Below are 27,183 nucleotides of genomic sequence, written 5' to 3'. Positions count from 1 at the left end.
GTGCTGTCCTCATGGAGGAGTGGAAGAGGACTCCAGTGGCAACTGTGAAGCTCTGGTGAACTCCATGCCCAAGACGGTTAAGAGAGTGCTGGAAAATAATGGTGGGCACACAAAATATTGACACTTTTGGACCAATTTGGACATTTTCACTTACAAACTACAGTTTACATAGAGTTAAAAGAAGTTGTATTCACTTTTGTTGCCAGCGGTTTAGACATTGATGGTTCTGTGTTGTTATTTTGAGGGGACAGCAAATTTACACTGTTCTACAAGCTGTAGATCCACGACTTTAGTTACTAGCATCCTGCATTATATGAGGGATCCCCAGGTGATCCCACACCGCACCCGAATACAATCTCTGGTGTTCATCCTCAGTTAGGTCGAAGACTTCCACAGGACCGTGTTTGTCAATTACAATGGTCTAACTATGGGGACACCACATCCCAACTGTAAAATATTCTATACACAGTGCTATTTGCAAATTGACTTTTAGGTGCTTATGGACTACACAATAAAAATTACACATTCATAGACAACTTTTCATTAAAAACACTGTGTTTAACAACCTTTAAAAATAAAATAAAAAAAACAATTCAAGCTATAAAGCTCCCTTCTCTTTATGGATACCTGGAAATGTCATATATCAAATACTTGAAACCACTTTGAGCAGCTTCCTCAATATATCAATGTTCAAAGGGATCCTGTGTGCCTCAACGTATTTCGTCAGACCTGACCCGCTTCCTCAGGAGGGAGGGGAAGAGCAAAGCATCTGTAATCATGCAAAAAATTGTGAGAGATAATGCAAAACTTTTCACACGCATCATTATTTACTTAATGAGTATCGGTACTTACAGTTCTTTTACATAAAATCCCATATGTATTTGCAGCACACTGCTGTGCAATGCATTCCTAAAAAAGAAAACACCCTCAGTGTGCCTTTACTGTGCAAACTGTAGAAGGGATTAGCATACCAATGACTTCTTCACCCTCGATTAGCATGCCAATGATCTCCTTACATTATTTTTGCTATAGATGAACATAGGTTATCAGGTCCTGGGTACTTCAAGTTTAATGGTCAATGTGGCACTGGGTGGTAGGTGAGAAGTTTATTAGAGACTGTGCCCCTCTTTACATCTGAAGCACACAGTGAAGACATCAGGGGTCTGAGGTTCCTAATAACTGCACAAAGTGGGTATATTTCCACCAGCAAATACTGTCATACAGGAGACACGTTGTCATGTACCTGGTCGGAGTCTGAAGTGACGAGGTGAGCCTCCCTTGTATCTCCAGCCCAGGCCCCACTGGGAGTGAGACATAAGGTGGCAAGGGACAGGTGGAACATGAGTGCCTGTAGGTTTAAGTTGCAGAGCTTGTGTCAGAAGTCGTAACCTCAGAGATTCAGGCAGAACATCAAGTCTGGAACTGTGATGATGCTGGGTAGATCAACCAAGATTAAAGGGGAAATCCACCAGGCTTGCAGTTTCAGGAAATGTGGCTTGCCAGAGCTTCCAGCAGACAGGAGCCAGGAGTACACTGTGTTCAATGTAGCTTGGAAGAGAGGAAGCCAGCTTGGGTGCTTGGAGGAGATGTGGAGCCAAACAGGAAACAGGAGCGAAGTCAAAGGATCAGTCAGAGTCAGGAGTGAGCAGGCAGTAAAGTACCAGGGCATCAGACAGAAGCAACGTCAGGGATAAGCTAGAGTCAGGAACCAGTAATCAGCAGTATAATCGGAATCCAAGGGTATGTCAGTAGTAAGCCAAGTCAGCAATGGATTATTTAAACAGGATACAGGCAGGTCACAGTGAAACAGCTGAAGACCAGTCAGCATTGAGCAAGGGTCAGAGCGTCCTTTAAATAGGCCATCTGGCGCTAAAGGGAGCTGTGGACGCGCTCCCTTTTAGCGCCAGACGGGTGTGGCATGCGCATTGGCACACCTGTGATCAGCCAAGCTCTGTATGTGTACATGCGTGCACGAGGGCGCCCGATGCGCTACAACAGTTCTCTTACACAAGTCAACATTCTTATGAAAGGAATACATTTAAATTTAGGTATGACTAAAAGCTAAAACTTGTTTTTGAATAGCGTGGATAGGAATTAGAACACCTGTTGAGCTTTCTGAAATTATAAAGAGGGTCACCTTTTGGCACACTGTATGTAAAAGAACAAGCTCAGTAATACAGAGGTAATATAACGGTTGGATAAAAAGTTTAGTGCAGCAGCATACTTTTGGTAGTAAAACAGTACATTTTGTATAGAGATGTACACTTCAGGCCAAAAAGAGGGACAGGTGAGGCAGGACAAGTGAGGCTGCACAAGGGACAGAAGGATTTGGTCTCAAAAGAAAGAAAGTCCCTTCATATGAGGAACAGCTGATAGTTTTGGTTAACCACTTCAATACCGGGCACTTAGACACCTTCCCGCCCAGGCCAATTTTCAGCTTACAGCGCTGTCGCAATTTGAATGACAATTGCGCGGTCATGCTACACTGTACCCAAACAAATTTTTTATCATTTTGTTCCCAGAAATAGAGCTTTCTTTTGGTGGTATTTGATCACCTCTGCATTTTTTTTTTTTTATGCGCAACAAATAAAGAAAAAAGACCGAAAATTTCGAAAAAAAACGTTTTTCTTTGTTTCTGTTAAAATTTTTTGTAAATAAGTATGTTTTATCCTTCAATGACGGGCACTGATATGGCTGCACTGACGGGCACTGATACGGCGGCACTGATGGGCACCGATGAGGTTGCACCAATGAGGTGGCACTGATGAGGTGGCACTGACGGGCACTGATTATGGGCACTGATAGGCGGCACTGATGGGCACTGATAGGTGGCACTGATGGGCACTGATAGGTAGCACTGGTATGCGGCACTGATGGGCACTCATAGGTGGCACTGATGGGCACTCGTAGGTGGCATTGATTGGTACATATGGGTGGCACTGATAGGTACTTATGGGTGGCACTGATAGGTGGGCACTGATGGGCACAGATGGGCACTGACAGGTGGCACCGATGGGCAATGACAGGTGGCACCGATGGGTAATGACAGGTGGCACTGATAAAACATATTGGGGGCATTGCTGGGCAGATCTGGAACAATAGTGCCAAACAGTGCCCATCTGTGGGCACTGATTGGCACAGATTGGGCACATTGGGCACATGTGGATGGCCATAGGGTACATACCTGGCCATCCACATGTTGCCCCTTCCCTGGTGGTCCTAGTGGCGATCCCTGGTGGTCCAGTGTGGTGATCTGAGGGGGGGCTGCACTGATAAACAATCAGCGCAGACCCCCCCTGTCAGGAGAACCGCCGATCGGCTCTCCTCTACTCGCGACTGTCAGACGCGAATGAGGAAAAGCCGATCAACGGCTCTTCCTATTGACAGCGTGATCAGCCGTGATTGGACACGGCTGATCATGTAGTAAAGAGCCTCCGCCGGAGGCTCTTTACCAAGATCAGTGTAGCGGTGTGTCAGGCTGACACACCGCTCCACCGATCGCCGCGATGCGCGCTCCCGGGGGCGCACGGGGGCATGTTATCCTGCTGGACGTCATATGACGCCCAGTCAGGATAACGGAACCACTTCCCGGACGTCAATCCGCTATAGGGTGGGCGGGAAGTTGTTAAATTGGAGTTGTACAGGATAAAGGAGAAGAATCATTCGGAGCTGTAAATATGGAGGAAGTTGTCCCTGGCTTTGTTACTGTCAAGTTGGGTATCCCATAATTCCTATCCCCATCCAAGTTATTACCCCCTAATAAAAACACAAAACAAAGCTCAAGGACTGTTCCCTGTGTTCGGATGAAAGCTTATGTTGTTGTGTGCCTGGCTGTGCAGCAGTGGGGAACCCAGTCATCTGTAACCCCTGCGGGGGTAGTGCTACAAATACAATATGTAGAAAAAGGTATATATACAATGCTAACACATACATCCACTGACTCACCAAAAAATTTCCCGGTCGACAGTTGGTTTGTAAACAAAGGGGTGGGAACGGTACCTGACCAACCACCATGGTTATTGACCAAATATGGGCATGGCACCCCACCCATTTGTTTACCGGTAGACAGCTGAATGTCTAGCCAGTAATGTGTCACTGGCTGCTAGGAAGCTGGTTGGTTGTTGTCTTCCTAACAACCAATATAAAAAATGTGCAGTGCTGTAAATAATAAAGTGCAAAGTGCGAATCAACTAATGACATAAAATTCATCCAATATGTAGCATACATATCATTAATTCCAGTGAAGTGCAGAAAATGTGTACACAATCACATTAAAAAAACAAATGTATAAAGAATTCATAAACATTCCACATAAAACGTGTGTAACAAAAGTCCCAAGAGAAACTTGAAAGAGATTAATCCCAGAAGTAGTCCTTCAGAGACGATAGAAAGTGGAATTTCTAACCAACCAATGTACAGCAGTCCATGTATAAGTGAAACATATCACCAGAGAGAAAGATGTGAGGATACCCTGGAAAGCCCTCTAGAAAAAAAATCAGTCAACCTTGTGTTAGAAGGGGGGAGGGGCTTACCAGATAGGTTTGACCCCCGGTTAAGGTGGTCAAAATAAGCTTCAGTGAACAAGATGGGACATCAGTAGGGTGTATTAACCAACATCCTAACAACCAGCCTAAGCGAGAAGCTCCCATTTAGCTGGAGGTTCCGCTTGGCGGACTGGAAAACAAACCATTTAGTTTGCCCATTTGTCAAACAGGCAAAGTTCAAACCAAATTCTACTTCAGTCTGAATCTCATAATTAGCACAAAATATTTTTGAGTTTATCCAACGTTATACAACAATGAGATATTCATGATGGAACGTTAATTTACACCTGTGGGACAGACATATACAGCAGATACTCAATACCATGAAGGTTGCTGTTAGGGCAAATCTCAAACTGATTCCATATCCTAAAAAAATAAAAAAAATAAAAAATAAAAATGAATTTAAATGAATTAAATTCAGCCAGGGAAAAGCAAAATCTAGTGTAACTAGTGGGGGGGTTCCCAAAACTAATATTGACTTTTTTTACAGATGTTGACAACTGAGTCACTTTTTGGCACTCCTAGTTTCTCCAGAGATTAGATCTCCCCATGGTTATTCCCATCTCCTTCCACCTTTTACACAGAACAAGGGAATGGGGCAGGGTACCTGCTCCCTGGAGTCTCTATCCATGTCTAAAACTGCCCCTAAACCAGGGGCGGATCCAAGGCGGGGCAACAGGTCAATTGCCCCCTCCGAGAATGTGGGTAAGTGAGAGAGCCGGCGGGCAGATCCGCAGGTGAGAGAGCCGGCAGGCGGCACCACGGGTGAGAGAGCCGGCGGGTGGCTCTGCGGATGAGAGAGCCACCGGGTGGCTCCGTAGGTGAGAGAGCTGGCGGGCGGCTCCGCAGGAGAAAGACAGCGGGCGGGCCCAGTGGCTCAGTTGGTGAGCAGGAAGGTGAAAGAGCGGATGAGCAGCTGTGTGGCTCGATGTGTTTGCGGGCTGCTGGCCAATCAGGGAGCCGACGGGCGGGGGAGCAGAGAGATGACATCATCTCTCACCGCCCGGCGCCCGCCTGCATCCCTGCAGTTCCCCCCTCACGGTGCAGGCAGCACAGGCAGCAGGGAGATTACATCATCTCTCTGCTGCCTGACTGGTAATCTGCTGCCTGACTCTGGGACACAAGAGTCCACCTTAGCAGGAAAGTGACACAGCACGTGACTGTCAATCCGCAACGTGTGGCAGGTGACGTGGCAAGTGACAATCTGCATCTGGTGACAGGTGACGTGGCAAGTGACGTGGCAAGTGACAAGCCGCATTTGGTGGCAGGCAACGTGGCAAGTGAAAATCTGCATCTGGTGACAGGTGACGTGGCAAGTGACAATCTGCATCTGGTGACAGGCGACGTGGCAAGTGACAATCTGCATCTGGTGACAGGTGACGTGGCAAGTGACAATCTGCATCTGGTGACAGGCGACGTGGCAAGTGACATGGCAAGTGACAATCTGCATTTGGTGGCAGACGATGTGGCAAGTGACACACTCGGGGCTCCCACTGATTCTGCATTATGGTGAGTTAAACTATTTAATTTTTTATAACAATGTAATAATAGTAATAATGCGCTTCAATCATCCTGACACCATAACAACCATGGTGCCGTGATGATTGAAGCGCCAACACCAACCATTTGCCCCTATAGATGTACCCAAAAAAATATATTTTCTGGCAGTGCCCCTCCCAAGACTATACTCTGGATCCGCCCCTGCCCTAAACCCATATTTCCATGTAAAATTGGCAAATGCCTACAATGTGTTTTATTTCTTCAAATTCTATACTATAGAGAAGCGGATCCCAATTAGCATGTTTTGTATTCTCTTTCTTTATTCCTATGTAAAAGGGTATCTCATGGAGTACTCTTGGTTATAAGATATGCATCCCTGTCGCCATCAATCAAGGGAGGAGGGGGAAGTGATGTCATGCCATATAGTAAGACTGCGTCTCATTACTATAGAAACACTGATGCTGGGTGGCAAATGTCACTTCCTGCAAATGTGAATGCCCACCTAAATGCTTGCCCACCCACAGGTCCTTTATAATAATCCTTTATATAAATAAACAGTGATCACGTGACCTGCATTTGCAAGATGAAAAACAACGTATTGGCAAGTTTTATAAAAAAATCTAAAGAGGAATTGATGAAATGCATACTGAACATTTATGTATTTAAGTAGGTGTATGTGTTTTCTGAGCTTTACAACCACTTTGAGGTACCAGCAACTACCAGTGATGGGGGAGTTGAAGAGTGTTTTAAAATGCCACTGATCACCCATGATTGCTTAATTGTTTCGGAAGGCTTTAAAATGCCACTGACCAACAATGTTATAGGATTGTTTATGATAGGGGTTTAAAGACGAAGCAAAACCCTGGTGGGTTTTACTTCCTCTGTCGTTCTCTGCAAAGTAAAATGCATACCATACTATCCCATTATGTAACACTTACCTGCAATCGAAGCCCGCGCTGTCCCTGCTGGTGAAAGCATCCATCTTCTGCCCTCTTCCTTCTGTGGGGCACAGACTCCAGATCTGTGAATGGCCGGAGCCGTGGGTCGTCACTCCCATGCATGTGCATGAAAGCTGTCAGTCACAGCACATACGAGTGAAGAAACGGCACAGAGGTCCGTTTTTTTCACATGCACCGATGATATCATCGGCGCAATACAAGGTAAATATCTCCTAAATGGCACACGTTTAGGAGATATTTCCACTACCTATAGGTAATCCTTATTTTAGGCTTACCTATAGGTAAAAGTAGATGAAGGAGTTTACAACCACTTTAAAATGCTGCTGACCATCAATGATAGCACTGGGGAGGGTTTAAAATGCCCCTGACCAGCAGTGTTTGTGGGATCATCTTAAAACGGAGTTCCACCCACTTTTGAGAGGTGGTCTTAAACAAAAGACCAACTCTCCACTCCTCGTTTTTGGATATTGAAAAAAAAAAAAATTTTCCTTTAGTACTTTTTTTGGAAGTACAAGTGTACTCCCGATTCAGCATGGCCATGGCCCAGGACGCAACGTCCTCTTCTTCGGGTGAGCACCCCTGTTGTCTTCTGGGACCTATGTGTGTCCCAGAAGACAAGCTGGCCGATCACAAAGCGCCGCAGGACTCGCGCAATGCACAGTCGGAAACCGGCAGTAAAGCCGCAAGGCTCCACTGCCAGTTTCCTTTAGTAGGAATGTCGGCGCCTGCACCCAATCCAATGGACGGATCGGCCTCAGGGGGGCCAACACCGCGGGCTCCCTGGATGGATAAATGTGCTTATTAAAAGTCAGCAGCTACAGTGTTTTTGCGGCCGGAACACTGCTTTAAGGGGGTTAAGTGCTATTGGCTACCAAATATTAAGGGATTGGTTTTTTTCTTTGGGGGGTGAAGTGTTTTGGGTTTATTCATTCATACATTGAAATTTCAACTTCTTCAGCTTTTTTTTCACTACTAACGGAAGACTTGCATGAGCCTTCAGTAGGCAACTTTTAAAGGCTAAGCCCACCTCAATTGATAATTTTTTTTTTATCAATGTGTTTATTGAGTATTTTGCAAAGAAATACAAAACGTTGGGAATCAAATAACTGAACATATTGGCATACAATGTTCAGTTTAGCAGACTGGCTGTGCCTGAACATAAACACTGGTACATCAAGTTGTCTCGAGAACTAAACAGGAACATTAACAACAATAGCCGAGAACTTTCTACACAAAACTAATAATAGAAAGTATAAAGGGGGGTAAAAAGAAAAAAACAATATATATATATATATATATATATATATATATATATATATATATATATATATATATAAAAAATTGTTGCACTATACACTATTAGTCCTAGTGAGTGATTTCCTATAGGGGTGGTTTATTTTTACTCCTTGAAATAAAGTTGGGGTTGGATGACCGCTTCCGTCGCGCCACCCCTTTGGGAGCAAACTGTGGCGAGACGGGTGCTGGTAGCCATCTCAGGGTGTTTCTCTGATATTTCTGGAGTGAACTTGTCATTTTTGTATCAGACTTTTAGGTTTATGTTATTAGGAGTAAGTCAAGAGGGAAGCAAATTTTTCCTGTGAGTTTATTTCTCTAGTGACATGGTCCGTGAGGGGGACCTATGAGTCATAGTCAGTATTAGCTAAAGGTAGTCAGACTGCTCATAAGTGCATTGGGGCTGTCTGTGTTAGAGACATGTCAGGAGGTTTTCTTTGGGTGCAAGTGTTTTGCTGCGCCTGACCATTGTAGCCATGGCTGCCACAAAGAGAGCATTTTTGTGGTAGTTACCTCTGCTAGAGGCCATCATGAGTTTGTAACTACAATGTGTGTGCACCATTTCAAGGGTGTTTTCAATAGTGGGGTTATGACCGATTTCCACAAGCAAGTAATGTTGAGTCTGGATGCTAAAAGAATGTGAGTGATTACTATTCTTAGGGGGGTAGGGATGTCTTCAATTGTTAGATTTAGGAGCGCCAGTGCGGGAGAGAGGGGGATGTGGCAATTGGAAACGTTACGTAGGATTTGGAATATAGTGGACCAGTAAGGTTGTATTTTGGGACATGCCCATAAGATTTGGAGTAAATCTCTTGCAGTTTGGCGCCTCCAGCAGGAATCAGAAGTCTGGGAGTCAAAAGAGGATAACCTGGTAGGAGTCAGGTACCATCGTTGTGAAATCTTTTGGTATAGTTCCCATAGGGCTGAGCAACTGGTAGATTGGTATATCGATTTAAATGCTTTTTGTCATTGGTCGTCTGTGAAGGGTTCTCCCAGATCTGATTCCCAGTGCAGATGTGAGGTGTGTTTAATAAAGTCCTTTTTTTGGTGTAAGGTGTTGTAGATCAATGCGATACCTTTTCCTGTTGGAGATGGGTGGGTTACAAAAGACCATATGGTGGAAGGTAAGAAGTATATTGGATTAGATTTGGATAGGAAGGATACATAATGGGTCACTCATATGTGAGTGAAATATTCAGAGGGTGGGAGTGCATATTCTTCGTTGGGAGAAGGTTTTTAATTTGGAATCAACGAATAGGTCTTGAATGTGGAGGATGCCTTTGCTTGTTCACTGGGACAACTGGAGATCTGGTGTGAGTTGTGTAATGCCGCGTACACACGACCGGACCTTGCGGCATACTTGGTCCGGCGAATCGGAGTCCGTCGGACAATTTGATCATGTGTGGGCTCCAACGGACTTTTTTTCTCAAAAGTTTGACGGACCTAGAAATGAAACATGTTTCAAATCTGTCCGACGGACTCGAGTCCGGTCGAAAAGTCCACTCGTCTGTATGCTAGTCCGACGGACAAAAACCGACACTAGGGCAGCTATTGGCTACTAGCTATGAACTTCCTTGTTTTAGTCCGGTCGTACGTCATCACGTACAAATCCGTCCAACTTTGGTTGATTGTGTGTAGGCAAGTCCGTTCATTCAGAAAGTCCGTTGTAAAGTCCATCTAAAAGTACGCTGGACAAAGTCTGCCATAAAGTACGCTCGTGTGTACGCAGCATTGTAGTTCCTATCGGGAGGAGGGGTGATATGATTTTCGAGGGTGGTAGTTTTAAGTCCGTAATTGATTTCCATACCCGTGCAGAGGCTTTCATTGTAGGGGAAAGAGCGGTCGGTATAGTGATGCCCAAAGGGATCCCAGGTTTTCAGGTCTGATCTTATAAGTGAAGAGGATTCTATTTGACTCCATTGTTTGTTAGGGATAGGGCTGAACCATTCTTGTATTTACGTTTGCATGGTGGCTTGGTAGTAGTCTGCGAAGTCTATGTACCCTGATCCTCCTGCTAGTCTGTGTTTGATAAGTTTCGAGTGGGCACTAAGTGGTTTTTTACCTTGTCAAATGAACTTACTTAGAATAGTTTGTAGTGACTTAAAATAGGATTGAGGTATCGGGATGGGTATTGTTCCAAAAAGGTAGAGCAGTTGTGGGAGATGGTTCATTTTAAATGATGCTAGTCTTCCTGAATCCTGACCATGAAAGTTCATGTTGCGCTAGTTTTTGCAGATCAGTTTGTATTTTTTGGTAAACGATGTGTAGTTAACTGCAAAAAGTTGTTTAACTGATTTGGTGAGCTGAATACCAAGATATGAGATACTTTTCTCTGCCCATGTATAAGGAAATTTAGCTTGTAACAGATGTGTAGTCGTAGCATCTATACCTAGGTTGAGTATGAATGATTTGGTGTCATTAATTTTGTAATACGAAATCTTGCTAAAAGAGTGTCTTGAATTGCAGTTAGGGAAGAGGATGGGTTATTGACCATTAGGATGACATCGTCCGCAAATAAACTGATTTTATGATGGGTTCTATTGATTGTAATACCAGAGATGAGGGGGTTAGTTCTAATATGTTCTGCTAGGGGTTCCATAAGCAGATTAAAAATGCGTACCGTTGGTTATTTGGAATAATTGGGGTATCAGAGGAGTATACTTTAGCGGAGGGTGTTGTGTACAGGGCTAGGATGGCTTGCAGTATATTGTCTTGGAAACCAAATTTAAGGATGACTCTATGTAGATAAGTCCAGTGAATCCTTTCGAACGCCTTCTCTGCATCCAAAGATAGAAGCAGAGAAGGCGTTCCATTGGATTCAGTGTGATGGATAATGTCTATAAGCCTTCTAGTGGCGTCAGGGGCTTGACGACCCATGATGAAACTGAATTGGTCGCAGTGAATTAGGGTGGGCAGTATGTTCTATCTCTTCTATCTCTATCTCTGTCTCAGAGATAGAAGCTTCGCTGAATGAATGGCCTGTGGTGTGCTTTGTTGGTGTTTTCAAGGTCTGTTATGGTCGTCGTGAGATAGTCTAGTCGCTGTGTCCTATTTTTTTCATACAAGAGTTAATTTGCATTAATACACCCCTTATAAATACTTTATGTGTATTCCATACCGTGCTGTGGTCGGGTACCAAACCCAGGTTGTTTTTAAAAGATTCAGAGAGTAAAGTGTCAATCTCTGCAGAGTACATTGGCTGTTGCAGTAGGAAGTTGTTTGCTCGCAAGAGATTGGTTTTAGATTGTGGTGGGGAGTCTGCAATTTATATGCTGATGGGCACGTGGTCCGACCACAACATGGTATGGATAGTCGAGGATGCGGCTTTTTGAAGAAGCCATTTATCTGCAAGAAAAAGGTCAATTCTTGAATACGTTTTGTGTAATGGAGAAAGATATGTGTAATCCTTTTCAGATCCCTGATGACATTGCCAGATGTCAAACAAATCCTGTTCAAGTAGGAATTTCTTCAGAAGGGATTTTCTTCTCTCGTTCTCTTGGACGGTGTAGATGAGTCCATGTGAATATCAGGTATCAAGTTAAAGTCACAGCACATAATCATGTGGCCTCTTTGGATAGGTTTGATGGATTTCATGAGGCACCTTAAAAAGCGCATTTGTTGGACATTGGGTGCATATAGGTTTATCAGGGTGTAGGCGATCGCATTAATAGTGCAATGTAGAATAATATATCGCCCATTCGGGTCTAGAGTCACCTAATGGGATTGGAAGTTTACTGAGTCTTTGACTGCAATTAGGACTCCTCTTTTTTTAGAAGAAAAGGATACCTGGAAGATGTGTGGGAAACATTCGTTAGAACATTTTGGGGTCGCGGATGAGGAGAAGTGTGTCTCCTGGACACACAGAATGTCACAGTTAGTGTTTTGGGCAGTTTTCCATAGGGAATGGCACTTGGCAGGATGGTTGAGTCCATTTGCGTTTATTGATAGGATGTTGAGTGGCATATTTTGTGGAAACGGTCAGTGTGAAGAGTGCAGGAACTTACAGCTAGTTGGTACTAGCAGAGGTGTTCCGATCGACATTTCCGGTTCTTCTGCTGTGGTGAAGTGGAGCCGGATAAGGGATGTCCGAGGAGCTTCACTATGTTGCTGGGGAGCTGAGTTGCGTATAGGTACAACAAAAGAGAAGGGCAAAAAGGGGGGAAAGAAAAAATAAAAATACAAAGCAAAGTCAACTGAGATGATCTGGAAAATAACGAAGGTGTGCTATCATAAAATAAACGGTGGCAGATCAAATAGCCTGGGGATATCGAATCTGCAATGTGGGGAGAGCAGTCAGTAACAACAATTGTTGAACAGATCACTGGGATAGCTAAAATTCGGTAGTTCAGTAATTCAACATTTCAGTAACCGGGGAGAGAAAGTATGTATGTGAGAGGCCCATCCACGGAATTTAAGGCCCCACGTGTCATTCTTGGATCTTAGGTTGGTTGCGATGGTTGTATGGAGATTTACGTTGTGGCAAAGGAAGGCTGGAGTCTTGCGGCTGGTCAATAATAATGCCCCTGGTGTATAAGAGTTTCAGTCCTCCTGTATGGGTGGATAAAGTGTGATCGGTGCCATTTTCTGTGATTAGCTGGGTAGCTGGGTAACGCCATTTGTACTGTATTTTATGGCTATGCATGGCCTTAGTAACGGGCTTAGTTGTCTGCGCTGTTGTAGGGTGTATCTAGAAAGATCAGAATATAGCTGTATGCCAGCGAATGGTGCAGTTCCTGCTGATCTGGCGGCCGCCAGGAGCATTTCTTTAGCTCTGAAAAATGTATTCTCATTAGCACATCTCTAGGTACTGAGGCAGCTAGAAGAGGCGGTTTAGAAATTCTATGTATGCAGTCTATGGAGATTTCAAGTGAAGTGGCGCTGGGAAGGATAGGATGCATGAGGTCATTCGCAAATTTTGGGAGTTCAGCAGGTGGTATTGATTCAGGTATACTGCAAAAGGAAACATCAGTATACAGGCTCTGTACTCTGAACAGCAGTATACAGGCGGTGCAAACAAGACAGGGACTGTAGGTTTGTTGTTAAGTAGAATCTGTTTGTAATTTTGAACGGGTACATTTTTAACGTATTTAGCTCCAGCCAAAAAATCTTTTTTAAGCTTTTTGGAAAACATAGGGAAGGGTTATCACCCCTGTGACATTTGTTTTGCTGTCTGTCCTCCTCTTCAGAAGATTTCACCTCACTTTTTGTCCCAATGACAAATGTTTTTTGAAAATTTGGGGTTTTTTGTGGAACAAGGATTGGAAAGCATCAGTGGAAAGGAGAAATGTTTTTCCCATATTAACTCTTACAGGAGAGAATTTCCCTTCCTAGGGGTAGATTTCATCTCAATTCCTGTTGTCTCCTTCCGTTTGCAAGTAGGAGTCTTTTGTAAGTTAAATGTTTGAAAGTAGGGGCCTGCCCTATATACTCAGCAGAAATTTGGGCCTTAGGTGTTGTTGTGGCCACAACACTGTAAGCCCTCACAGGGCCCTGCTGTGAAATATTAGATCAAGAATTGTAATTACATGCCCCTGTTGATCAGGGGCAGAAAAATTGGGCCTTTGGCGGTGGTGGTGGTGCTGGTGCCACAACACTGTAAGTCCTCACTCGCTCTTGGTGGGCGCAGAAACGGGCCCTGCTGTGAAATATTAGATCATTGCTGGGGGAGCACATTGCCATGGCTTCTACCCTTAAGGCTTCTATCTCTAAGTGATTCTTTCTACAAGTGATATGCACTTCAATCTCTGCTTTAAGTTCTGCCTCACCTGATCATTCCTTCTCTGTCTCTTTACAGGTATGTGTCAGCTCAACCACATCTTCCACCGTTAACTGAAATTGGGATCTGCCTTCTGTCTGTGTGTGTGTGTCTTTGGTATGTGTCAGCTCAACCACATCTTCCACCGTTAACTGAAATTGGGATCTGCCTGCTGTCTGTGTGTGTGTGTCTTTGGTATGTGTCAGCTCAACCACATCTTCCACCGTTAACTGAAATTGGGATCTGCCTGCTGTCTGTGTGTGTGTGTCTTTGGTATGTGTCAGCTCAACCACATCTTCCACCGTTAACTGAAATTGGGATCTGCCTGCTGTCTGTGTGTGTGTGTCTTTGGTATGTGGCCTTCTCTATCTGTTGCCCTGTGCGCACAACCATGACATTGTTATTTGTTGCTCTGGACTGTCTTACCTAAGTTTTATGTGTTGATCTTATCTTGGCCTCTTGCTATTCTGACTTTTGAAGCAAAAAGTCCACTTTGATTGTTAGGCATTCTTATAGTCACTCATGATTAATTAACGAACTTCAACCCCACCCTTATAACAGTATAAATTTGAGCATCCTTAAGGGGTGAGCACATTGCTCGAGGAGCACATTGCTATGGCTTCTATCCTTAAGGCTTCTATCTCTAAGTGATCCTTTCTACAAGTGATATGCACTTCAATCTCTGCACTTCAGCGATTGCACGAAGCAAACAAATACAGCAATCTGCACTGGAAAGCAGCTAACAGACTGCAGGTGACCCTGTCTCTCTAATAGGCTCTCCTTCCACTCTGTAACATGCACTCTCTACCACTGCTTCTGACACTCCTCTCCTCTCTCCTCAAACTCTCTTACCTTCAACCCCCCTTTCCACCCGCCTGCTTATACATATCACCCTGCCTTCTGTCTTCTCCCTACTACTGCTCCTACCAACTCTCGCTCATTCTACATCCATACACTGATAAAACCTCCAGTACTCTGAGACATGTCCCTTCACATAAATCACAGTCCCACATTACCTCCCTCACCCTCCTGCTTCTCCTAATCTCTGGTGACATATCCCCAAACCCTGGGCCACCATCATCTGTCTTTGCCCATCGCTCCCATCCCCCTACACCCTCTGGCAGAAGCCGCAACCCACAAAACTTTGTCTCTATTCCTCTTTCCAAAACCAGCCCCCCCCTTTTCCTGTGCCCTGTGGAATGCACGTTCTGTCTGCAACAAACTCACCGCCCTTCACGACCTCTTTATCACAAATTCCTTTAACCTACTTGCCATTACTGAAACCTGGCTTCATGAATCGGATACTATTTCTCCTGCTTCCCTCTCCCATGGGGGCCTTCTCTGGACTCACTCCCCCAGACCAAGTGGACGGAAGGGAGGTGGAGTGGGAATCCTTCTAGCCCCATGCAGCACCTATCAGGTTCTTCACCCACCTCCCTCTCTGACACTCTCCTCTTTTGAGGCACATTGCATTCGTCTTTTCTCTCCCATTTCTCTAAGAATTGCTGTCATCTACCGGCCCCCTGGACCGGTATCAGCCTTTCTTGATGACTTCTCTGCCTGGCTACCCTACTTTCTCTCTTCTGAAATCCCCACAATTATTCTTGGGGACTTCAACATCCCTGTCAACACTAACACTACTATTACCTCTAAACTTCTCAGTCTAACCTCATCGCTTGACCTGAAGCAATGGATACAGGCTCCTACCCACTCCAACGGCAACACCCTTGACCTTGCCTTCTCCTATCTGTGCACTCCGTGCAACCTTTCCAACAATCCACTCCCACTCTCTGATCACCACCTTATTAGTTTTGCTCTCTCCCTGTCTTCCACCTCTTCTCCCTCCAACTGCCTAACAATTACACGTAGAAACCTTCGCCACCTCAATCCTTCTCTTCTCCACTCTGCTACTGATCACCTCTATGACAAAATCTCACCTCTGTCCTGCCCCAACCTAGCTAGTTTCATCTACAACAGCTCACTGTCTTCCTCCCTAGACAAGCTTGCCCCCCTCACTACACGCAGAATTAGGCCCCGACTGCTACAACCCTGGCAAACAGATGACACCAGAAGTCTCAGAAAACGTAGCCGCGCTCTTGAGCGCCTGTGGCATAAGACTAAGACCCAGGAAGACTTCACATAATATAAATCTGCCCTCCTAAAATACTACTCCTGCCTTCACACTGCCAAACAGACCTACTTTATCACACTCATTAACACCTTCTCACCCAGTCCATGTCAACTCTTCTCTACCTTAAACACTCTACTCTGTCCTCCACTGGCTCCACCCACCAACTCACTCACTTGCCCAGGAGATTGCCAATCACTTCAAAACTAAGATTGATACAATTCATGAGGAGATCACCAATGCGCAAAAACCCCCCCCATGCAACACCCCATGTCCACAGACACAATCATTACTTCCCTCATTCAACCCTGCTACTATTACTGAGGTTGCTAAACTTTTATCTAGCACTCATCTAACCACTTGCCCCCTGGATCCTGTTCCCTCGCAAATGCTACGCTCACCCTCTGACTCGATTCTACGCTCTCTAACTCACATTTTCAACCTCTCCCTCTCTTGTGGCATCTTCCCAAACTCTCTAAAACATGCGCTAGTCACCCCCATACTAAAAAAGCCCTCATTGGATCCCACCAATCTCAACAACTTACGTCCCATCTCCTTACTCTCCTTCTCCTCCAAACTTCTTGAAAGACTGGTCTACAACCGACTAAGCGACCATCTGACCATGAATAAACTTCTTGATCCCCTTCAGTCCGGTTTTCGCCCTCAACACTCCACGGAAACTGCTCTCCTTAAACTCTCAAATGACCTACTAATGGCTAAAGCCAATGGACACTATTCTGTACTACTTCTCCTGGATCTCTCTGCTGCCTTTGACACAGTGGACCACCCCCTCCTCCTCAAAAAACTCCACTCCTTTGGTCTCCGTGACTGTACTCTTCGCTGGTTCTCATCCTACCTATCCCACCGCTCCTTCAGTGTCACTTACAACTCTACTTCCTCCTCTCCTCTTCCTTTTTCCGTTGGGGTCCCCCAAGGTTCTGTTCTTGGACCTCTCCTTTTCTCAATCTACACCACCTCCTTGGGTCAGTTGATTGCCTCGCACGGCTTTAAATATCATCTCTACGCTGATGAGACCCAAATCTATCTCTCCACCCCCCAGCTCTCTCCATCTGTCTCCTCACGCATTACCAACTTACTAGCAGACATATCAGCCTGGATGTCACATCACTTTCTCAAACTCAACCTATCCAAAACCGAGCTCATGATATTTCCTCCCTAAGGTGCCACTTCCCCTGATTTCCCTGTCAAGATCAACGGCTCAACTATCAACCCATCTCCCCACGCCAAGGTCCTAGGTGTAATCCTGGACTCTGAACTAACCTTTCGACCCCACATTCTATCACTATCAAAAGCTTGCCGCCTCAATCTTCGCAACATCTCCAAGATACGCCCCTTCCTAACCAATGACACCACAAAGCTTCTAATCCACTCCCTGGTCATCTCCCGCCTCGACTACTGCAACTCCCTCCTCATTGGTTTACCTCTAAATAGGCTATCCCCACTTCAGTCCTTCATGAACGCTGCTGCCAGGCTCATCCACCACACAAACCGCTCAGCGTTTGCCACACCTCTCTGCCAATCCCTCCATTGGCTGCCACTCAGTCACAACCTGGCCCCCAGCTACATCTCTAACCTAGTCACAAAATACCAACCTAATCATTCTCTTCGCTCCTCCCAAGACCTCCTGCTCTTAAACTCCCTTGTCACCTCATCCCATGCTCGCCTTCAGGACTTCTCCAGAGCCTCCCCCATCCTCTGGAATGCTCTACCCCAATCCGTCCGATTTTCTCCTACTTTATCCACTTTCAGACGATCCCTGAAAACTCATCTCTTCAGAGAAGCCTATCTGGCCCCCACCTAACAACTGCACATTTATCTTCTCAATCAGCACATCACCCACAGTTATTACCTCTTGTATCTCTTGACCTTCCCTCTTAGATTGTAAGCTCTAAGGAGCAAGGCCCTCTGATTCCTACTGTATCAAATTGTATTGTATTTGTACTGTCTACCCTCAAGTTGTGCCCTGCTGTGAAATATTAGATAAAGAATTGTAATTACATGCCCCTGTTAAACAGGGGCTGAAAAATAAGGCCTTAGGCACTGGTGCTGGTGCCACAACACTGCAACCCCTCACAGATACTCTAGTTGGAACGCAGGAACGAGCCCTGCTGCAAAGTATTGCATCAAAAATTGTAATTACATGCCCCTGTTAAACAGGGGCTGAAAAATTAGGCCTTAGGCACTGGTGGTGGCGCCCAGAACCAAAAATGTTCTTATAAGCTATCAGCGTGATCATTGAGGAGGAAGAGGATAATTACTCAGGATAGTCGTTCAGCATCAGCATAGGCAGTCTTTGAAGGGATCTGAGATTTAAAAAAAATCAGCATCGGTAGCTGGTGGTGATCCAAGACTGATTCATTTTTATGAAGGTCAGTCGATCGACCGAGTCGGTGGACAGACGCACCCTGTGATCGGTTACAAAGCCTCCAGCAGCACTGAATGTGCGTTCCGAAAGAACGCTGGATGCAGGACAGGCCAGTAGCTCAATTGCATACTGTGCAAGCTCTGGCCAGTGATCCATCCTCAAGACCCAGTAACCCAGAGGATTTTCGGTGGGAAAGGTGTCCAAGTCAGATCTTGCCCCTAGGTATTCCTGCACCATGTAAAACAGACACTGGCGATGGTTGCTGGAACCGATCATACCTTGGGGCTGCGGACCGAAAAATTGTCTGAACGCATCGGTCAGACGGCCACCTTCTCCACCGCTCCTTCTTTGACTGACCGAAGCCTCAGCAACACGTTGTCCAGAAACAGGAGTTTGTAACCTCCCAGTCTCTGGGAACGCGTTGCACAGACCTTTCTGCAAGGCCTCCTGAAGATGTTTCATCCTCTGCTCCCTCTGCGATGGCAAGATAAGGTCCGCAACCTTACCCTTGTAACGTGGATCAAGGAGGGTTGCCAGCCAGTATTGGCCCTTCTCCTTGATACCACGAATACGAGGATCCTTACGCAGGCTTTGCAGGATCAGGGAGGCCATGCAGCGTAGGTTCTCTGGGTCACTAAGGACGACATGGTCCGCAGCCACTTCCTCCCAGCCACGTACAAGTCCATGTGTTTCTTGGGACTGATCCCTTAAAGACTGCTGCTGATGCTGAGTGCCAGGCTCCACCTCCATACTGACACAATCTTCCTCCTCCTCCTCTTCCTGTGTGATCGGCGGGCACGCAGGAACACTGTCTGGATAAAGGAGGCCTTGAGAGCTAAGGAAGTCCTCCTCTTCCTGCCTCTGTTCTGCCTCAAGTGCCCTGTCCATTATTCCACGCAGTGTGTGCTCCAACAGGTGGACAAGGGGGCAGTGTCACTGATGCATGCACTGTCACTGCTCACCATCCTCGTGGCCTCCTCAAATGGTGACAGAACAGTGCATGCATCCTTGATCATGGCCCACTGGCGTGGGGAAAAAAAACAAGCTCCCCTGACCCTGTCCTGGTGCCATAGTCACACAGGTACTCATTGATGGCCCTCTGCTGCATGTGCAGCCGCTGCAGCATGGCCAACGTTGAGTTCCACCTGGTGGGCATGTCACAGATTAGGCGGTTCTTGGGCAGGTTAAACTCCTTTTGGAGGTCCGCCAGCCGAGCACTGGCATTATATGACCTGCGGAAATGCACACAGACTTTCCTGGCCTGCCTCAGGACATCCTGTAAGCCCGGGTACCTGCCCAAGAACCGCTGCACCACCAAGATAAGGACGTGAGCCAAACAGGGCACATGGGTCATTTGTCCCTGTCGGAGGGCAGAGAGGAGGTTGGTGCCATTGTCACAAACCACCATTCCTGCCTTAAGTTGGCGTGGCGTCAACCACCTCTGAACCTGCCCCTGCAGAGCTGACAGAACCTCTGCCCCAGTGTGGTTCCTGTCTCCCAAGCACACCAGCTCAAGCACCGCATGGCATCTTTTGGCCTGCGTACTTGCGTAGCCCCTTGAACGGCTACGGAGCACAGCTGGTTCCGAGGACCCACGTTGAGTCAGTGACCTCATCATCCCCTCCCTCCTCATCACTGGAGCAAACCTGGCAGTATGCTGCAGCAGGGGGAGCATGACTGCCAGATTGCTGTCCTTCTTGGGCACCCCCTCTCTCCGTGCTCACGTTACTGCCTACATCGAGCTCAGTATCATCATCAGAGCCTTCCAAACGCTGGGCATCCTCCTGGAGCATGTACCCAACACTGTGGTCAAACAGTTCGAGGGACTCCTTAGGGGGACATGGTGGGGCTAGGGAAGGAGTCACTGATGACATTGAGCCGAGGGAAGAGGCCTGCTGCTTTGCCAAACAAAGTACCCTGAGCATGGGTGAGAGAGGATGAGGAGGATGAGGGCGGCTTGGTCATCCACTCGACCAAGTCTTCCGCATGTTGCGGCTCAACACGGCCAGCTGCCGAAAAAAAGGCCAAGCGTGTCCCACGGCCACGTGCTGATGAGGATGCACCGTCTCCACGACCAGCGCTAGACACAAAGCCTGCTTGCCCTCTTTTATTGGCTCGTGACTGTCTGCCTCTCCTTGTTGGCCTTCCAGACATACTAATGGCCTGTAGCTGCACTAAGCTGGGATATATACTGCACTAAGCTGGGATGATACTGAATATATATATATATATATATATATATATATATATATATATATATATATATGTACTGAACACTGTGCAGAGGTGTCACTACACTAACTTGTAGTTTTAGCTGAACACTGTGAGCAGGACGCACTACACTAACTTGTAGTTTTAGATGAACACTGTGCAGAGGTCTCACTACACTAACTTGTAGTTTTAGCTGAACACTGTGAGCAGGACGCACTACACTAACTTGTAGCTTTAGATAAACACTGTGCAGAGCTCGCAAAAAAATAACTTGTAGGTTTAGCTGAACACTATGAGGAGGACGCACCACACTAACTTGTAGTTTTAGCTGAACACTGTGAGCAGGACGCACTACACTAACTTGTAGCTTTAGATGAACACTGTGCAGAGGTCTCACTACACTAACTTGTAGTTTTAGCTGCACTGTGAGCAGGACGCACTACACTAACTCGTAGTTTTAGATGAACACTGTGCAGAGGTCTCACTACACTAACTTGTAGTTTTAGCTGAACACTGTGAGCAGGACGCAATACACTAACTTGTAGCTTTAGATGAACACTGTGCAGGGGTCTCACTACACTAACTTGTAGTTTTAGCTGAACACTGTGAGCAGGACGCACTACACTAACTTGTAGTTTTAGATGAACACTGTGCAGAGGTCTCACTACACTAACTTGTAGTTTTAGCTGAACACTGTGAGCAGGACACACTACACTAACTTGTAGCTTTAGATGAACACTGTGCAGAGCTTGCAGAAAAATAACTTGTAGGTTTAGCTGAACACTGTGAGGAGGACGCACCACACTAACTTGTAGTTTTAGCTGAACACTGTGAGCAGGACGCACTACACTAACTTGTAGCTTTAGATGAACACTGTGCAGAGGTCTCACTACACTAACTTGTAGTTTTAGCTGAACACTGTGAGCAGGACGCACTACACTAACTTGTAGCTTTAGATGAACACTGTGCAGAGGTCTCACTACACTAACTTGTAGTTTTAGCTGAACACTGTGAGCAGGACGCACTACACTAACTTGTAGCTTTAGATGAACACTGTGCAGAGCTCGCAAAAAAATAACTTGTAGGTTTAGCTGAACACTATGAGGAGGACGCACCACACTAACTTGTAGTTTTAGCTGAACACTGTGAGCAGGACGCACTACACTAACTTGTAGCTTTAGATGAACACTGTGCAGAGGTCTCACTACACTAACTTGTAGTTTTAGCTGCACTGTGAGCAGGACGCACTACACTAACTTGTAGCTTTAGATGAACACTGTGCAGAGGTCTCACTACACTAACTTGTAGTTTTAGCTGAACACTGTGAGCAGGACGCACTACACTAACTTGTAGCTTTAGATGAACACTGTGCAGGGGTCTCACTACACTAACTTGTAGTTTTAGCTGAACACTGTGAGCAGGACGCACTACACTAACTTGTAGCTTTAGATGAACACTGTGCAGAGCTTGCAGAAAAATAACTTGTAGGTTTAGCTGAACACTGTGAGGAGGACGCACCACACTAACTTGTAGTTTTAGCTGAACACTGTGAGCAGGACGCACTACACTAACTTGTAGTTTTAGATGAACACTGTGCAGAGGTCTCACTACACTAACTTGTAGTTTTAGCTGAACACTGTGAGCAGGATGCACTACACTAACTTGTAGCTTTAGATGAACACTGTGCATAGCTCGCAAAAAAATAACTTGTAGGTTTAGCTGAACACTGTGAGGAGGACGCACCACACTAACTTGTAGTTTTAGCTGAACACTGTGAGCAGGACGCACTACACTAACTTGTAGCTTTAGATGAACACTGTGCAGAGGTCTCACTACACTAACTTGTAGTTTTAGCTGCACTGTGAGCAGGACGCACTACACTAACTTGTAGCTTTAGATGAACACTGTGCAGAGGTCTCACTACACTAACTTGTAGTTTTAGCTGAACACTGTGAGCAGGACAAACTACACTAAGTTGTAGCTTTAGATGAACACTGTGCAGAGGTCTCACTACACTAACTTGTAGTTTTAGCTGAACACTGTGAGCAGGATGCACTACACTAACTGTAAATAGTCTAGCTGCCTGACTGTGGTACTAATAGGATCAAAAGAACACCAGCAATTTTCTTCAGGTAGCTGTAAATACTGTAACAAGACAAGCCTGCCTGTCAGTAGGAAGATAACAGGAATGGATCTAGCTAAACTGAATACAGTGTATATATATATATATCTATATCTATATATATAGATATAGATATATATATATATATATATGCAACACCTGGGATGCATATATATACACAATACACTGTAAGTGCAGCTAACTCACTGATTGTCCTGCCTAATCTAGCTAACTCAAATGAAATGACACTGTCTCCCTGTCTATCTATGCATCTCAACGCCGGTGTCTTGCCGAGAAAGTTCCCTCGGCGGATAAGTCCCCCCCTGTACTGCGCAGTACCAACTACTAGCAGCCGCCGGAGATAGCCGAACGACAAAATCTACAATCAGCTGTACACAGTGCCTGCGCTCTGGGTCCAGGTTCCTTCCCGACCATCCAAGTGGACCTAGAGGGGGAATTTAAAAGAGCCGAGCGAAGCGAGGCCGTGCCCGAAGCGTGGTGAGTGAAGCGAGCCCGCGAGGGGCCCTCTTACAGGCGCCGTGTACAGCTGATTTTCCCCTATTTCTCTTTGGCTATTTCCGCCAGAAACGTTCGGAATTCGGCAAACGACCGAACAGCCGATGTTCGAGTCGAACATGGGTTCGACTCGAACACAAAGCTCATCCCTAGTCCTGATGTAGGATAAGCAGCCACTGAGGATTTCAAGGGCCTGGTTTGAATGGAGGGGGTTAATCAGGTAGGCCTCACTCTGTGCTGGAGATGGGAGATCATCAAGCCTCATGTGGGCCTTTGCCGGGCTCCCTGAATGCGGGCTTCCACTGGCCGAGTGATCAGGGGACAGGGGGAGCAATTGTGACTCCTGATCTCCCTCCAAGTCATCAGGGAGATCTGTGTATGAGGTCCGCGCTGCAGTCATGGCGGCACCATTTTGAGCAGCACTGACCTGAGGAGATGTTTTCAGAAAGAAGGCTGTCAGTTTCTTTGGCCGGGCGTCCTCTTTTCTTTTGTGGGACCTGATGTGAGAGGGTGTCCGGTGCCTTAGGAAGCTAGATGGCAGTAGATTGTCCGTGGATGTGGGCCGTGTTGCTTCGGAGCTCTCCCCAGGATATGGCGCTCTGAGTCTAAGCGGCCATCACGCTCGCTGGCAGACCACGCCTCTCCTCAATTGATATTTTAACCACCTCAATGTATGTATGTTTATTCCTTTCGATAAAAGTATGCCAAAAAATTAGACCTTGGGGTTGGGGTTTTTATTATTGTCCTGTTATTTTTTATGTGTTTCACTATGAAGTAACAGTTTTTTTCACCAAAGTTTGTCTTTTTTTTCCTTTACACAGCAAAAAAAAAAAAAAACAATGGTTATTAAATACCCCCAAAAGAAAGTTCTATCTGTATCAAAAATAATTTTAAAAATCAGTTGGGTACAATGTTGATAGACCAAGTAACACTGAAAACTGAAAGGTGGTCTGGACAGGAAAGGTTGAAATGTAACATGCTGACCTGAAGTGGTTTAAGAAAAAAGTCCTAATTTTTAGGAATACAAGAAAAAAAAAAAAAAAAATAGTGATTAACCAAAATTTAGCAGTCAAAGCTCCTAATAAAAAGTTTTTGGTTAAATAAAGAACACAAATACATAGTGCAGGGCTATAGAGTTTAAGAATGAGATGGAGGAAACAAACTTTTAGTTTGAGCTTCATGTGGGATGAGGCCTCTATTCCTAGGTCCACATCCTTGTTAGCTAGGAACTTACCAACGTTTAGTACGTAGCTCAGATGGGCAGTTGTTTTGTTTGTCTTATGCTATAGAATTGGTCTATAAAATCTTCCTGCACTGAAATGGTATTAGTTTGCCATTGTGTGGATCTGGGCCCCATAGCGCTTTAGTATTCAGGTTCTTTACTTTTTTTTTTTAACAAAGGCTTACCTCTTGTACCTTTTTCTGGAATCCTCCATTGGACCTGGATAGGAGAAGAATTGCACCAAACTTCACAGATCACATTATCTCTGTAGCTCCATAAGTGACTTGATAGTGAGATCAGGTTTACACAAGTCCAATTCCTATCATGTCCTTCCCTACAGATCATTTTACCTTTGTGGTATATTCCAGAGATATTCCATGTCAATTGAGTGATGTTACAACTCACATTTATTGCACAAGCCAGAAGAAGGGTGTCAGAAGGAGGCAGTGAAGAAGCCAACAGTGTCACAGTGCTGTTGGTCCTGGGGCTATCTAAAGACATGCATGGGAGAAGGAGTTAACAAAGTCAATTATCTAGTCAGATCCTGTACACTTCAAGTGTTATTTCTAAGGCAAATATACATCTCTTTGTTTGAGAACAAATATACCTGTAACTATTTCATGGTAATGCCTAAAAAATGAATGTCACCTGTAGGATATATTTTGTTCAAGATTTTTGCTTGAAATCATAACTCTAGAAATATAGCTAAATGCACAGTTGAAAATTATATGTATGCATTTGTTTACCGTTACCATGGTCAATGGGCACTGACCAATGAGATTTTTTTCTTGTGTCTCAGAAGTAAAAAGAGACTCTCATTGGTCAGTGCTGTCACATGACCACATTGACCAATAAATGCTAGCCATTGCTGGAATTATGCTGCTATACAGCCTCTGTGGCTGTGTATGGAGTTTGACCACTTCAGCTCTGGAAGGTTTTACCCCCTTCATGACCAGGCCATTTTTCGCTATAGGACACTGTGCTACTTTAACTAGTAATTGTACGGTCATGCAACACTGTACCCAAACAAATTGAAATCCTTCTTTTACACAAATAGATCTTTCTTTTAGTGGTATTTGATCACCACTGGGTTTTTTATTTTTTATTATATAAACAAAAAAATAGTTCCTTTTTGCTTTTAAAGGATATATGGGTGTAACATGTTACACCCATATTCCCCCCCATTCCCTCCCCCCCTCCCCCCGATACCCTGAACTGACAACTAGAGGGGATCTTCTCCCCGTACCTGCTATCAAAATGAAGAAAAAAATCAAAACATGGTCGTGCAAAGCTCTGCCCGCCCAGTGGTGTCACTCATTCAGTGTTCACTTATAATTAAAGTCAGGCTTGGGTGCTGTAGATCTCAGCACAGTAGTGAGCCAGATTCCAGTCCAGGATAAAGTGTTCAGGGCTGTCAGCTGGGTACACCTCTCAGGCTAAGAGAAAACTTTAGAGAGTGCCAGACTAAGTGCAGCATGTAAAGGCATGGTACACACACATACAGTGGGCAACTCACAGATATGTGGAAGAATCAGTACATATCAAAGAGTCCAGGTCCACAGTTCCATAGTATCCACATCCACAAGTGTGTCCTGTTCCAAATTTCCCAGTTTGGCAGAGGTTTTGTTGGTAACATTCAGACACAGTTCCCAATTGTCCCTGATTTTGAGGGACTGACCCTCATTTGGAACAAACTCTCTCTTTTCTCCTCATTTGTCCCTCATTTTGGTCTGATCTATATATAAAATGCATTTTTTATCTTTCAAAAAGTGTTTCCCAGTGCTAAACCTTTCATCCAGTTTCTAAATGGCTGCGTTTGTAAATGTCAAAAGCCAATACAAAGGAATAGTAGTAGTAAAAAAAAGCACTTGTGGGTTTAACTAATAATTTTTCGTATAATTCTCCTTCAAGGGGGTGTGGCAGGGGGTGTGTCCTACACTTACATATTTTTGATAATAGGTGTCCCCCATACCCATCTCAAAAAGTGGGGAGGTATGATTCAGATGCTGGTGGAATCAGAAAGTAGCTGGTGGAGTGCACAGCAGACCGGAAGTGACGTCACGTCCATAAACATCACTAAAGGGGGTGTGTGGCAACATGTTTTGAGGTGGTCCAGCCTCCTTCTCGAGCCAAACTTTGTTTTGGAATAGGATATAACTGATAAGGATACTATTGAGTTGCGGACCTAGACTCATTAAAACACACTGATTCTTCCACATAACTGTGAGGTGCCCACTTTATGTTTACCATGCCTTTATATGATGCACAGTCTGGTGCCTTGTGGTGTTTTCTTACCCTTATAGGTATACCCAGCTGACAGACCTGACCTCTTTATCCTGGACTGGAATCTGTCTCACTACTGTGCTGGGATCTACAACACCCAAGCCTGACTTTGATTATAAGTTAGCCTTTACTGGATATATGTGAGTTGCCAATTTGCTGTTTCTGTTAATAAATGTACCTTACTTACTACACTCAGATCATGCCCTCTGCTATTTTTATTTGTACTCCTAAATATCCTTCAGTCTCATAGAGGTGCTGCACAGT

General features: G+C 45.2%; 1 protein-coding gene across 1 annotated transcript in view; it reads right to left on the bottom strand.

Annotated features, from left to right (window-relative positions):
• Nucleotides 1-218: 218 nt before the first annotated feature.
• LOC141117770 (uncharacterized) overlaps nt 219-27,183 on the bottom strand; it is a 38,795-nt gene continuing 11,830 nt past the window's right edge. Inside the window, exons 2-3 of the mRNA XM_073610798.1 lie at nt 24,822-25,127; nt 219-769 (exon numbers count right to left, since the gene is read on the bottom strand). Of these exons, the coding sequence (XP_073466899.1) occupies nt 711-769; nt 24,822-25,127 (365 nt within the window). The 3' untranslated portion in view covers nt 219-710. The remainder of the gene's footprint in view (nt 770-24,821; nt 25,128-27,183) is intronic.

Source organism: Aquarana catesbeiana, linkage group LG13 (genome assembly GCF_042186555.1).
Source record: "Aquarana catesbeiana isolate 2022-GZ linkage group LG13, ASM4218655v1, whole genome shotgun sequence".
Taxonomy (NCBI): domain Eukaryota; kingdom Metazoa; phylum Chordata; class Amphibia; order Anura; family Ranidae; genus Aquarana; species Aquarana catesbeiana.
Note: the sequence above shows the minus strand (reverse complement) of the source record. Positions and strands in the feature narration are given on the sequence as shown.